Here is a 14,805-nt window from a genome sequence, read left to right on the forward strand (position 1 = left end):
TTGCTGAGCAGTAGCTGACAGATCAATCTGCAACTAGGGCCCCCATGAGCCCAGGCAAGGGAAACTAAATTATTTTATAAACATTGAAAGATATATTAACGCAAAAAGGTGATATGTTTATTTGCCATTTACAGAGAGAAAATGTGCCTTGTCTAGCTCCAAATCTCCTGGACGCTGAAGACTGAGTAAATCAGGCTCGCACGCATACATAGAGACACAAAACAAAATTAGGAGGCAGCACAGCCTAGTGGTCATAGTGAAATTATAGAAGCCTGGGCATCTTGGTTTCAAATCCTTGTTCAGGAAGAGACTCACTCGTTCACTACAGACACCAAATGATCTACGTCTGTATAGCTTTCCAGGGTAAAAACAGCTTACAGTACACTTCAAAATACAGGTGCAGAAACAACTGAGACAGTGATAAAAACCTATAGTCAAAACCTTTGTCAAAGAATTTTACTAATCTCATTTAATTCCTGTTTTCTAATATTTACTACTTATCAAGTACTTAGTATGCTGTTCTGTGACAGGAATAATGATCATGCTATGTAATAGATACATTAAAAAAAAAAAAAAAAAAAAAAAGACTATGTTCTGTCAAATCCATGCAATAAATAGCGTGGCTATAGCGTAGCTAAGAAATGTGATTCTGGTGAAGATACCAGATAAATGCTTCTGTTCTCAGAGGACTCTAACTGTTCTTTAATACATATGTTATTGCGGTGCTTTTAGTGTTCTTATAATGAAATTGAATAGTACTCTTATCAGTTTTGCAATGATTATGAGTTGGAAGTTCACAGAAACGTGTACTGCTGTTCACAACTTTAAGTGCTCAAGGCAATTTGTAAATTAATCAACAAAGTCCTGCACTTTCAAACCATCCATTCTCAAAACTGTCACCCTGCACCTTTAATAAGCCCACCAAAACGTGAATACAATAATACATGGATTGTGAAATTGTGAGCTTCTGTATGCTATGCAATTGTAACTTGCTCCTGCCTCCCTCCTGGGATGCCTTTGTAAACGAGCTGTTTGCAGCTCATATAGATGAATACAATTTTAAATGAATAAATTCAATAATAATCCTTTGTAAGAAACTAGTTTCAGTTTTGTGTGTCTTGACAGAGTGCACAACTGCCGGTCAACACAGAGGATAAGCTGAAGCTCCATGATTTATAAGGCTATTCATGCAGTCATGAGAGAATTTATGATAGCACTTATGAAATAGAATCAGAAAGGGATCGTGCTACTGGAGACCTGACGGTAAGCAGTTGAGATTTTCAAACAGTACAGTAATGTGTCAGTTTGGATAATTCTGGAACAAACTGCGTCACCTTACGAGTCTGGACATCGATAAGATTGTGCTGCTGCATGGTAAATCACAGAAGATAATAACAGCAGGGGAGAATCACAACCACAATACACCTGCTACTCATTTTTACGACCCGTTTTAAAACTACATTCCATAGAATCAGATTTTGGATTTATCTGACTGAGACTAAGGTTGGTTGTTGAAATATGTTTCGTTTTATCCTTGACAGCTTTTCTCTCTAAAGTTATAATCTCCAGATATGTGATAACATCCAGTACAAAACCAACACTTGGAAGGTAAATGAATAACCATTAACAAATAAAGCCATCAGTGTGAGCACACATTTTATCAAGCCATCTTCTCTTTCAAGTGGCTAGCGCTAGCAAAAACCATTCGATTCCAATCACAATCACAGAACGACACAACCATTGCAAGAGTTAAAGGACAACTTCTCAGGTTCTTGCTGAAATTGCTTCAAGGTGTAAAGGTTGAAAATAAAACAAATCTCTGAAAACAGGACTGGAATCAAACTACAGAATGTGCCTGAGTGGTCTCATGCAGAAGATCCTACCACTACTAATCTGCAGGTTTGTTAAATTCCTTCTCAAAACTTATTGTAATTCTCCCAATATAAAAACGCATGACTGTTTCTCTTGTATCCCTTGTATAATGAGCATTACAAACCTGCTTGGAAAAATCCTGCTCTCTGATTGGTTAGCTGCTTTCTGTCAGCCATATATTAAATCCCACACACCTTTCAACAGACACATCACCTTTGATTGAAATTCCTCCGCCACTTACATGTCCCAATTCTATAACATTTAATAGCTACTAACTTAAAAGAAATGTTAGACCCAGAACCAAAATTGGTAATCTTTTTAATGGAAAAACTGCTAAGAATGACATGAAGATTCATTTCCTGTGCCAGTATTTCAACATTTTTTAAAAGAAAAACGGCACAGTGAAATAAAGGAACTAGAACTGAATCAACTCGAGCATGAAAAAAATATATAACACACAATAAAGGCTTCTAAATAAGCCAATACATCTCCAAGAAAAGGGTAGGCTTGCATTTAATGTACTTTCTAAGGACGAGTTGAACAGTCTCCTCGGGGAATTTTATGTCCCTTCCGTGAGGAATAAAGAAGGAGAGCAATACAGCATATCAAGCTGTGTAAATCTGCGAGCCAGTGGATTCAATCACTTTTTGAATTTAGAGAAAGACGCAGAATGTAACAATGCTAACATATTCTTAACAATAATTAAAAAACTAAGACAAAGTGGAAAAGAGAAAAAAAGCCACAATACCCTCCAGTAACACCAGGAAAGCTGGGGAAGCTAATGAAAAAAAAAAAAGATTGATACCACTGGCTCAAGGCACAAAGCGAGCATTATGACAGACACTGTTGCTTTCACTTGCTGCTCCCCCTCTGGCAGTTTTTCAAACTGCACATTATCTGGCAATTTTCAAGTGAACATTTATTCCAAAAAAATCACTGCTCTATTATTAAAGTTATATCAGATTTATTTATGTAAATTTACCAATTTTACATATGCATGTCCATTAATGAAACAGTAAATTAGCAAGTAATATGTTCATATAATTCATATACATGAATGCCTTACTTGATAAACGTTTGAATCAGTATTTATTATATTTATGAATAAACTGATTGATTAAAATAAAACACTTTTAAACAAATATTTACTTTTCACTGGAACTATTTTCTTGTGCGTAGTAATATTTGCTGTTATGGGAAAGCTTTTTTAAAAAATTTGCTGTGTTAATTTAAAAGTAAATACATCTAATAATTTTCTAATTTATCACAGCATTATGGCACTCCATGGGGGTAGGGTGACATGCTATAACTACTGCACACTTATGGATTACAGGCACTTCGTTTGCATGGTATAACGCCTCAAGTGTGCGGTTATCCTGATAATTACGGTATTTGCTTTATTACACTTTGCTATGCTTTTACTATGTGAAACTTGTATAAGGGCAGATACGGCTGGTAAGTTTGAACTTGGCTGAGTTTTTGTTGAGCACTCCTCCCTGGCCGGCTCTTACCTGGTACACGTGATATGCGTTGGAAGCTCGTCCACGCATGAACACTGAGGGGATCCACACATTGATGAGGGCTCTGTGAGCACTGTGAGGAAACACAAGGAGAAGACACGTGTATATACTGACACTGCAGGAGCAACATCATCACTCAACCACTGAGACACTGTCAGAGGTCCAACTGGTGGGGATTTAGTAGCGATATCTGACATGAATGGGTGGGGGGCTCCTGGGGCAATAATTACATGGTAACTCTGATTATAATCACTAAATATGATAATTAAATTACTTTAATTATTTGTATTATTCATTTAGAAAGTTAAATATAAAATTGATAAAAGCAGCCTTTCATTAACATTACATTTACCCAGGATAAAACCCCACTTGAGCTGTATAAATCCGACTTCCTTGTAACAATGAATCCAATAACAGGCAACCTGCTCACCGACATAATGTAATAACACATTTAATTATTGAAGCATATCAATAGAAAACGTTTGACGGGGTATCTGAGCTATTCATTTAGTGGGGCTTTGATTACTCCAGGGAGAGGAGACCATTCGACAGACGTTAAATAGGTCACTGTCTACACCTTGCCATTAAAAAAATACTGAAGTCAGATAGATAACAAAAAAAGAATAAAAAAAACAGCTGCAGTATTAAAATGAACCACGACACGTTTAATTAGTACATGCCAGAACAATGTGCATTGCATTCACGCTGCCGATCCTACATGACTGCTCATTTGACAGTGCATGAGTGCATGCCTGCCTGTGTGTTTATAAGTGCTTACAGAATGACAGAGCAGCGATTTAAACAGAGACCTTCAATAACTGCGTATACATCAGCAAGGGACTGACTTTATTGATATTTATATATATATATATAGTAAACAAGCCTTGCGACTCTGGTTCGTTTTGCTCTTTTAGTGTACCGACCCAGACACATATGGAGGTTTTTGAAAGCACTTGCATGCTAAGATTTTTAATAATACAAAATAAACAAAACAGAACACCTACTCTTTTTTCGAGCACTACACACACACACACACACACACACACACACAAAACAGGAACCTAAACTATAAAACAGGAAGCTAAACTGTTTACCTGTTAAAAAAAAAAAAAAAAACACACAAAAAGGCTTTACACAGTACCTTTCTTTCTGTACGCTTGAGCACACTATCAAGCGGGCTTCTTCACACACAGCAGCCCTGAACAGACTGGCTGCACTCCTTTTAAACCATGCACCTGGCTCTAACTTACAATAACGGCCAGGTGCAGGTGATACTGAACTAATAAAACAATTAACAAAACAATTAAATTACACCAAATTTTTTTTTTCTAAAGCAGGGAGGAATTAACCCTCTCCCTGCTCACTATATATATATATATATATATATATATATATATATATATATATATATATATATATATATATATATATATATATATATATATATATATATATATATACATATATATATATATATATATATATATATATATATATATATATTATATATATATATATATATACTATATATATATAATATTATATATATATATATATATATGTATAGATATATAATATATATATAATATATAGATATGCATTATCTATGTGGGTGATGATTGGGGGGGGGGGCCATATATATATATATATATATATATATATATATATATATATATATATATATATATATATATATATATATATATATATATATATATATACACACACACCTAAGCCTACTGCATGAATAACGCATTAAAGCAGCTTACGTTTCAAAATCAGACAAACTGGGATCGTCGGAGGTCTGGCTAAGATCTCCTGGGACCTGGAAAAAACAGGAAGAGCTATTCATAGTAAGAACATAAGAAAGTTTACAAACGAGAGGAGGCCATTCAGCCCACCTTGCTCATTTGGTTGTTAGTAGCTTATTGATCCCAGAATTTCATCAAGCAGCTTCTTGAAGGATCCCAGGGTGTCAGCTTCAACAACATTACTGGGGAGTTGATTCCAGACCCTCACGATTCTCTGTGTAAAAAAGTGCATCCTATTTTCTGTTCTGAATGCCCCTTTGTCTAACCTCCATTTGTGACCCCTGGTCCTTGTTTCTTTTTTTCTGGTCGAAAAAGTCCCTTGGGTCGACATTGTCAATACCTTTTAGAATTTTGAATGCTTGAATTAGGTCGCCGTGTAGTCTTCTTTGTTCAAGATGGAATAGAGTCAATTCTTTTAGCCTGTCTGCATAAGACATGCCTTTTAAACCTGGAATAATTCTGGTCGCTCTTCTTGCACCCTTTCTAGAGCAGCAATCTTCTTTTTGTAGGGAGGTGACCAGAACTGAACACAAAATTCAAGATGAGGTCTTACTAATGCATTGTACAGTTTTAACATTACTTCCCTTGATTTAAATTCAACACTTTTCACAATGTATCCGAGCATCTTGTTGGCCTTTTTTATAGCTTCCCCACATTGTCTAGATGAAGATATTTCTGAGTCAACAAAAACTCCCAGGTCTTTTTCACAGAGTCCTTCTTTAATTTCAGTTTCTCCCATATGATATTTATAATGCACAGTTTTTATTTCCTGCGTGCAGTACCTTACACTTTTCTCTAATAAATGTCATTTGCCATGTGTCTACCCAGTTCAGAATGTTGTCTAGATCATTTTGAATGACCTTTGCTGCTGCAACAGTGTTTGCCACTCCTCCTATTTTTGTGTCGTCTGCGAATTTAACAAGTTTGCTTACTATACCAGAATCTAAATCATTAATGTAGATTAGGAATAGCAGAGGACCTAATACTGATCCCTGTGGTACACTGCTGGTTACCACACTCCATTCTGAGGTTTCTCCTCTAATCAGTATTTTCTGTTTTCTACATGTTAACCACTCCCTAATCCATGTACATGTGTTTCCTTGAATCCCTACTGCGTTCAGTTTGAGAATTAATCTTTTGTGCGGGACTTTGTCAAAAGCTTTCTGGAAATCTAAATAAACCATGTCATATGCTTTGCAATTATCCATTATCAATGTTGCTTTCTCAAAAAAATCAAGCAGGTTAGTTAGACACGATCTCCCTTTCCTAAAACCATGTTGACTGTCTCCCAGGATACTGTTATCATATAGGTAATTTTCCATTTTGGATCTTATTATAGTTTCCATAAGTTTGCATATAATAGAAGTCAGTCTTATTGGTCTGTAGTTACCTGGTTCAGTTTTGTTTCCCTTTTTGTGGATCGGTATTACGTTTGCAATTTTCCAGTCTGTCGGTACAACCCCTGTGTCAAGAGGCTGTTGCATGATCTTGGTTAGCGATTTGTAAATAACTTCTTTCATTTCTTTGAGTACTATTGGGAGGCTCTCACCCATCCCAAGGGATTTGTTTATTTTAAGAGCTCCTAGTCCCTTTAACACTTTTGCCTTTTTTCGCTGAATATTTTTTTTAATTGATTTATTAAACCATTTTGGCAATTTAGTTTTACATTTAGATTTGCCTACTTTATATTAGAATTCCCCTTTAAACCGTTTCTTTTCAGCAGGTACAGGGAGAGTTGGCAAGATGGGATCTGTTTGTTGTGTTGACCTGACCCTCAACGCGTTTACAAACCTGGTTAAAAAACACTCCAGATGGGTCCTAGAAAGCTTTTGCTTTATAGAACAAAATTAACTACTTTGAGCAGCTGTAAATCAAATGATTTTCAGTGATTTATAGTGGTGGAGATGTTAGGGGTAGTAAGCAGGCTTTGAATGTTAAGAAGCTCTTTGAAGATCTGTTGGGGCTTGGGAAGATTATGACATCTATACTTTTAATTTGTATTGTTTTATTCATGGATGCTACAAGAAAAATAAATCATATTACATTTCTAAATGATTGTGTACTGTAATTTAAATATTTCACCTTTCTTTGATACTGTAACGCAGCCTTGCAGGTTTTTTCACTTAGATTGACTGAATTTTTAAATGCTTCTTTTTACTCCCCTCTCAAAAGACCAATAAATATTAAATTACTTTTACATGACCTACAAGGACGTTTTAATATTTGATTCATTATTTACCTTTTTCCATAGTGCAGCTTTAGTGACAGGCCTCAAACACCATGGCAACAGTACATGCAGACCAGTGTTGTTAACACATAAGCAGGCTACTCCAGAACTGCATGTAGTGTTCCAGAAGAACAAAGGGACTATATGGCATGTGAGCTTTTCTTTCAGAGCAGACACCTCCAACATGCTTCACAGGGCCAACAGACACCTAAACCTGGAGTTGTAGCATGCAAAGGAGCATTCTGTATTAGATTTAAGAGAGGAGAGCTATGCTGTCTGAGGTAAATTATGTTTTAAAGCAACTGTCTGTGAGAACTATTAAAAAAATATTAAATATAAGTGTGCTATAAATTTGCCATCACGCCTACAGCTACAATACAAATTTTCAAAATGTTCTTAATACTGACTGGAATGAATGCTGCAGTATGCAGTGCTGTTGCCTATGAGGATCTGTGTGTACAGACTTTTGTATACTACCTTCAAAGCTGGTGATTCAGAGCCTAAAGAGACTCAACCATCCACTCTGTCAGGACCTCCCAAGGTGAGAACATGGTTTAGTTACAGTACAAATGTTATTTGGAATTCTGTCACAACCATCGTTCCGCACAGAGCACACTGCAGAGCTAGTGTTGTTGTAGGGTTAAATGGGAACAGCAGAGAGAAGAATGAGTGGCAAGAAACTGTATTTTAAATCCTAATGGTTTAGTTTGTACAGTACAGTAAACTAGCCGTGGAATTAGTGCCTCTGCACTGGATGGGTTATCAGAGACTGGTTCAGGCACTCCGGTGCCCCCAGCAGAGTCAGCAATGTCTGGGCAGGAGTACTCACTGGGCCCCGCAGGTCAATCAGCTCCTGCCTCATCTGGGCCACCAGATGATCCTTGGCCATGAGGGAGCGGTACAGTCGCTCGTTGAACTCAATCAGCTCGCCATGCATCTCAGCAACCTGCCGGGGGGAAAAGAAAAAAGAGCCATCATGAGAGAGAATGCTATATGGCACAACACAATGTGTCTAAAAAAAAGATCTCTCATGAGGTGTGCATATTGAAATGTTTAAGTGTTGACATTGTAAGATTTGTCATATGAGGCAATCTGCATCCTCTGTGTTACTGGTGCAGGCCACTGATGACAGCTGCTACTTTAGAAGCAATGGACAGATCTCCTGAGTTTTCTATTTTGCTTAGCTGGTAGGATTTCTCAGACAAAATCATACCACTTCTTTTTAATATTGCACGTATAAAAAAAAAAAAAGCAAGCAAACTTTTATTTTGTATATACAATGCAATATAACCCCAGATGAATTTTACTTTGCTAAATCTCTGACTGATCTCAAACCTGCACACTTTAACGCTAATTGAATTATTCTGCATTATTCTTGTCTCTGATGTAATCACTGAAACCCGAATTTCATTTGTAATGAGAGTTCATGCTTCTTTTAAACTAGTTTTCTGTATTTCTGTTTCATACAGTAGTTGCATTACTCTATGCTACAACATACTGCCTCTTGGATTAGTCTTCTCTGAATAACAGTAACCCAGTAAAGAAATGCAATATTCTGCAGCATTAATGAACTTGGACTAAGGGGCTTTTTCCATGTCTAAATTTAATTAAGGTGGTTGAGTAAACAGACAGTCCTACAATGTTATGTAGATGTGCAAAGACGCACAAACAAATTCATTTAGAGTGATTTGCACTTAACAAGTTGGCTGCCGACAAATATTCATATTTATAAAATTAAATTGAGACCAATTACAGTGTGGATTTTGAACTGACAGATGCCAAGTACTTTTGCAGAAACATCTTCCTTTCTCTCAAAGACTGTTCAATGCCAAAAAGCTGCAAGACATGCGACTCTCTTCTCTTGCTTGCTTGCTTTTCTTTAACAGAACTGGCTGTTTCAGCTGATTCACACGCACATCTTCAACTTTGCAACAGTGTTTGTTTGTTTATTTCCGTTGTGCAATATGATGAATTTTGTAAAAGGCAAAGTAAGACTGGAAGACAGAAGGCATTTTAAAAGACTGGCACGTCCACCTAAGCTGTTTCTTGTTACATTGTTGTGTGTTTGCAAAAGGACTAAAATGATAAATGGGTCATATTGGGACCACAGACCATCATGGTACGTTACTATGAAATAGGATTTTTTACATGAGTAATACATACAGTACTGTATACAGTTACTATAGTCACTGTTACAATCTGCTAGTTTTCAGAAATAAATGCGTTTTAAAAACGGTACACAACATACATCAGCTGATACAGTTTCCAATAGTTTTTGTTTAAGGAACTCTAACTATAAAACTACCCTTTCTCTTACTGAACTGTTGAGTTTCTCTCAACCACTCATACCATTTCCAAGTCACTGCAGTCAAAGCAGATCTCTGTCCTTGTAAGGTGCATGCTTCAATTCAGCAGTGTGGATTTTTTTTGTACAGCTGTACCACAGCACCACCTACTGACAGATATTTACTGCGTTGTTGCAGCGGCACAAAAAATAAATAAAAATATTACATTCCGTTAACAGATTCTTGGTGAGTGTATCTCATGGTTAGCCAGTCTTCATTGAGAGTTAAGCGAAGCGCTCTCCTTGTAATAGGATTAAAAAAGAGAGGCTAAATGCAGCAAACGAAGACCCCTGAAAGAGTCTCATCTATAGGTGGAGTTAAGCACCTCTCTTTAAATAAACAAAGAGGGAGAGGGGTGCTGGGTTTGATTGCTATCTGAGTCTTAACGAAATCTGTTGCAGTCAGTACGCCTCAATGGAGTTCTGTGAAGGAGTACCAGTTGCATTTCCTCTCTGCAGACCACTTTATTGTCTTGCCCATTTTAAACCTCTCTCCCCATCTCTAGCCGTTTTCTCTTCCTATTTGGTGCTCCCTTCCTCCCATCAATTCTTTTCTTTGCCTAATCTACCTCATCTCTCCTTCCTTTGGTTTCCTCCTTTCATAACTTGGTACTTTCTTCCCCACTCCCTTTCTTCAGTACACCACAGAAATGAATTGTATTTTAAATCTGCTAAGCCGTTACATAACTAGAGCTGTTACTGATATTCATTAAAGAGCATCGATACAGACGCGTTAAAAAATCTCAAAGAGTTCGCCTACTGCGCTTGTTTAAGGAAGTCTCTCCTTACTCATATTTTGCAATATAGTGTCTAATTTATGGTACACATATTGGCAAAAGATCACCTCATTATTGCATAGTAAGACAAGGCTCAGCCAAAGCCAACAGCGGTTTCGGAGCAGGTGATACAGACTATGCTTTCCTATTGCACTACAAGCCATATTTTGGATTATAATTTTCTTTTTTTAGACACTCCAACAGCTTGTAACTCAAGCACCATTTTTTTGTATTGAACATTTTAATGCTATAGTGTGACTGGATGTTAATTTATTATTTTGTGTTGTTTTCACACTGGACAGTGCGATTTATTACTTGCAGAGATTATGTAAAGCACTTTATTTTAGTGGACCGAAAATGTCACCTGTTTACATATTTCTTAAATGTGATTTTTCATTATGTGTTTTTTCATGATATGGTTTTGCACTAGACACTGCAGCTTTCAAGTTGAATGTTTGTTTTGTGAAAATATTTGAAATGACAAAACAGTGAACATACTGCAGCAGCTCTGAATTGTATCTCACCAGCCACCACCCCCCCCCCCCCCCCCCCCACACACACACTTTTGCCTTAACGACAACTTGATTTGAATCCAGTATATATAATATAATACATAATAAATCTAATATGATGGTGCTGTGTGTGGGTGTTTGTGCAGAATGGATTAGATTCTGTATGTGTTTCAGTCAAGTGTTCAGTTTATAATCAATCCCATCGCGATTGTAATGTGTGGCATTCTGCTCCTAGAATTCTGCCAGTGCTTGTGAACAGAGTCTACTTTAAAAAAGGACACAGTCTTCAAATGTGCAAATACCTCATGGCTCATTTTTATTTCATAGTGTTTCATTTAAAAGGTGTGGGAACTATTGTTTTAAAATCAATTTCTTACCCTTAGCTTCAACATAACCTCTTTATCACTGTTTAGTTCAACAGTTACATTTAGCTACAGTCTCTTAAAGACTAAGTAGTGGGGTTCCAAAAAAATCTATTTCATAGTGTTTCATTTAAAAGGTGTGGGAACTATTGTTTTAAAATCAATTTCTTACCCTTAGCTTCAACATAACCTCTTTATCACTGTTTAGTTCAACAGTTACATTTAGCTACAGTCTCTTAAAGACTAAGTAGTGGGGTTCCAAAAAAGACAGCGTTCCACGTCCCCACGTGTGGCTACAACTGTTTAAATAACGTACCTGTAATTTCTTTTTGTTGGTGACATACTGACAACTTTTTACACATAACTTTAAAATCTGTTTAAAAATGGCCACTATAGATAATAGATTATCTCATAGATAATGGTTTAATACCTGAAGAGATGCTTTTATGACAGTGAGGTTTCAAATCCAAATCCGATTGTTTACAAAAAAATAAAAAATAAAAACATGCAACTATCCCTGGTTACAGAGGGGATGGCTCCCGTCTGAAGTCAATTATTGTTTGTCTGACAAAAAAAAACATGGCTTTCCTTTTTACCATAGCAAAGGATGCGAGCCTCAGGTTCTTCAAATTATCCAAATCAACACCACCGAACTATCACGCCGCGCTGAGCATGCTTTCAATCACAGCACTGTGAGAAAGCGCGACTGTGGATAGATTCCTTTGAACAGATAAAACACCATGCAGTATGAAAAACAAACCATGATAAGACAATTGCCACTGAAGGTAGAGAAACTCCCCTTTGTCATTTACCAAAGCAGGTTAAATGTTACAGATGTTGAGGAAAACATTAGACGACAATAGATTGCTTAACTGAAAACCGTTATGTTGAGACTAAAGCAGGCACATCATGAGGCAATGCGATGCAAAGAGACATCAAGGACTCAGATCAGCATCACAACCAGGATATCAAGGACACAGATCAGCATCTCAACCAGGACATCAAGGACTCAAATCAGCATCACAACCAGGACATCAAGGACTCCGATCAGCATCACAAGCAGGATATCAAGGACACAGATCAGAATCACAACCAGGATATCAAGGACTCAGATCAGCATCACAACCAGGATATCAAGGACTCAGATCAGCATCACAACCAGGATATCAATGACACAGATCAGCATCACAACCAGGATATCAAGGACACAGATCAGCATCTCAACCAGGACATCAAGGACTCAAATCAGCATCACAACCAGGATATCAAGGACTCAGATCAGCATCTCAACCAGGATATCAAGGACACAGATCAGCATCTCAACCAGGACATCAAGGACTCAAATCAGCATCACAACCAGGATATCAAGGACTCAGATCAGCATCACAACCAGGATATCAAGGACACAGATCAGCATCACAACCAGGATATCAAGGACTCAGATCAGCATCACAACCAGGATATCAAGGACTCAGATCAGCATCTCAACCAGGACATCAAGGACACAGATCAGCATCACAACCAGGACATCAAGGACACAGATCAGCATCTCAACCAGGACATCAAGGACTCAGATCAGCATCACAACCAGGATATCAAGGACACAGATCAGCATCACAACCAGGATATCAAGGACTCAGATCAGCATCACAACCAGGATATCAAGGACTCAGATTAGCATCACAACCAGGATATCAAGGACACAGATCAGCATCTCAACCAGGACATCAAGGACTCAAATCAGCATCACAAGCAGGACATCAAGGACTCAGATCAGCATCACAAGCAGGATATCAAGGACACAGATCAGCATCACAACCAGGATATCAAGGACTCAGATCAGCATCACAACCAGGATATCAAGGACACAGATCAGCATCACAACCAGGATATCAAGGACTCAGATCAGCATCACAACCAGGATATCAAGGACTCAAATCAGCATCACAACCAGGATATCAAGGACTCAGATCAGCATCACAACCAGGATATCAATGACATCGAGGAGACAGAGGGTTGGCTGTAGAGGGTTATGAAACCTCATAAAGCAGGAGATTTGTTGATGTGTTTAAAATATACTCAAATCTGCTTTACCCCTCGTCTCTAGTACCTTGTTTCGAATTGGCCTGAATCCTCCCAGAACTCGAGTTGATGGATGGCGTTGCCATGCTTTTCCGAGTTCCCCGAGTTATCACTTGAGCTGGGCAGGATATATTTCCGAGTTAAAGATCAAGATGTGCATTCGCTGCAGACGGTATTACAGTCAAATTGTTAATCACTTAAAAGATAAATCCATCATACTTTTGCATTTGTTTCATGCAGCAAATATACCTCTGGCAGACTGGTATGCAGAACAGGGAAAGAAGCGCTGGACAAGGAAAATAATGTGTCAGATGTCAAAGTTGATATAAGAATGGCAGTGATGAAGCCAATTTGCTTAAAAATATTAAAAGTAGACCAGACATTTCCAACAAGGAGTTAATATATCTAGAATTGATCTGATGCGATCAGAAACCCAGAGGCACTGTAAACTGCGTCCTTTTATACCGTAGTAACAGGTTTTTTATGTTAAGCATTTTTTGTGTTTTTTTTTTTTTTTTTTTTTTTGTGTTTTTTTTTTTTTTTTAATTAAGTAACAGCCAAAATTGTTTATGCCAGAAAGTTTGCAACAAAATGGCTGATTGTTATTGTCGATACATTGTAGATATTACTAAAGACACTAACCGTGCAGGCATCGCAAAGTCCATGAACAAAAAATAGATTAGTTCTGCATCATATAAAACTGAGCTGATTTTCCTAGTGCTTGCTAGTCAACTGATTAGAAGGCCTTTTATTATCTATAAGTTGCTGCAGTGACATTGTAGATGCTAGTATAACAAGTTACTGTAAATGAGAAACTACGCTAATGAAAACCAGCAATTCAAAAACCGTCAAAATCCCCTAAGGTAGCAACTAAGCTGAATTTAATAACAGCCAAAATATCCCTTTATACAGTACGTTCCTGCCCCCTACAACATTTTTGATTGACATTTAGTGATGTAATTTCCCCCAGCCCGAATTCAGGAGAGCCCGAGGAGTGAAATCGGACCAGAGAATCGGGGCTCCCACCCGAATTGGGAGCCAACTGGAGTAATTTAAAAACATGGAAACGGAGGTGTGGGGGGGAGGCAACTCGAGCACGTACCCGGGTTATGTGGTTCATGGAAACGTGGTACAAAGTGACCTCTCTGTTGAATCACTCTGTATATTCTTCATGTTAACTCATCTGTACATAAAGACCACTTTCAGTTGGTCCGATTTAGAGGCTGTTAAAACCAAGTTTGACAGTTTATGTAAAAAAAAACAGATTTTACTGCTAGACGACGTAGTAGAACTAGTGAC

General features: G+C 37.5%; 1 protein-coding gene across 1 annotated transcript in view; it reads right to left on the reverse strand.

The window, feature by feature from the left end:
• Window positions 1-14,805, reverse strand: part of snx29 (sorting nexin 29) — a 111,076-nt gene that overhangs the window by 48,044 nt on the left and 48,227 nt on the right. Inside the window, exons 16-18 of the mRNA XM_041229152.1 lie at window positions 8,260-8,376; window positions 5,162-5,217; window positions 3,384-3,465 (exon numbers count right to left, since the gene is read on the reverse strand). Of these exons, the coding sequence (XP_041085086.1) occupies window positions 3,384-3,465; window positions 5,162-5,217; window positions 8,260-8,376 (255 nt within the window). The remainder of the gene's footprint in view (window positions 1-3,383; window positions 3,466-5,161; window positions 5,218-8,259; window positions 8,377-14,805) is intronic.

The sequence above is a fragment of the Polyodon spathula genome, chromosome 26 (genome assembly GCF_017654505.1).
Source record: "Polyodon spathula isolate WHYD16114869_AA chromosome 26, ASM1765450v1, whole genome shotgun sequence".
In the NCBI taxonomy this organism is placed as follows: domain Eukaryota; kingdom Metazoa; phylum Chordata; class Actinopteri; order Acipenseriformes; family Polyodontidae; genus Polyodon; species Polyodon spathula.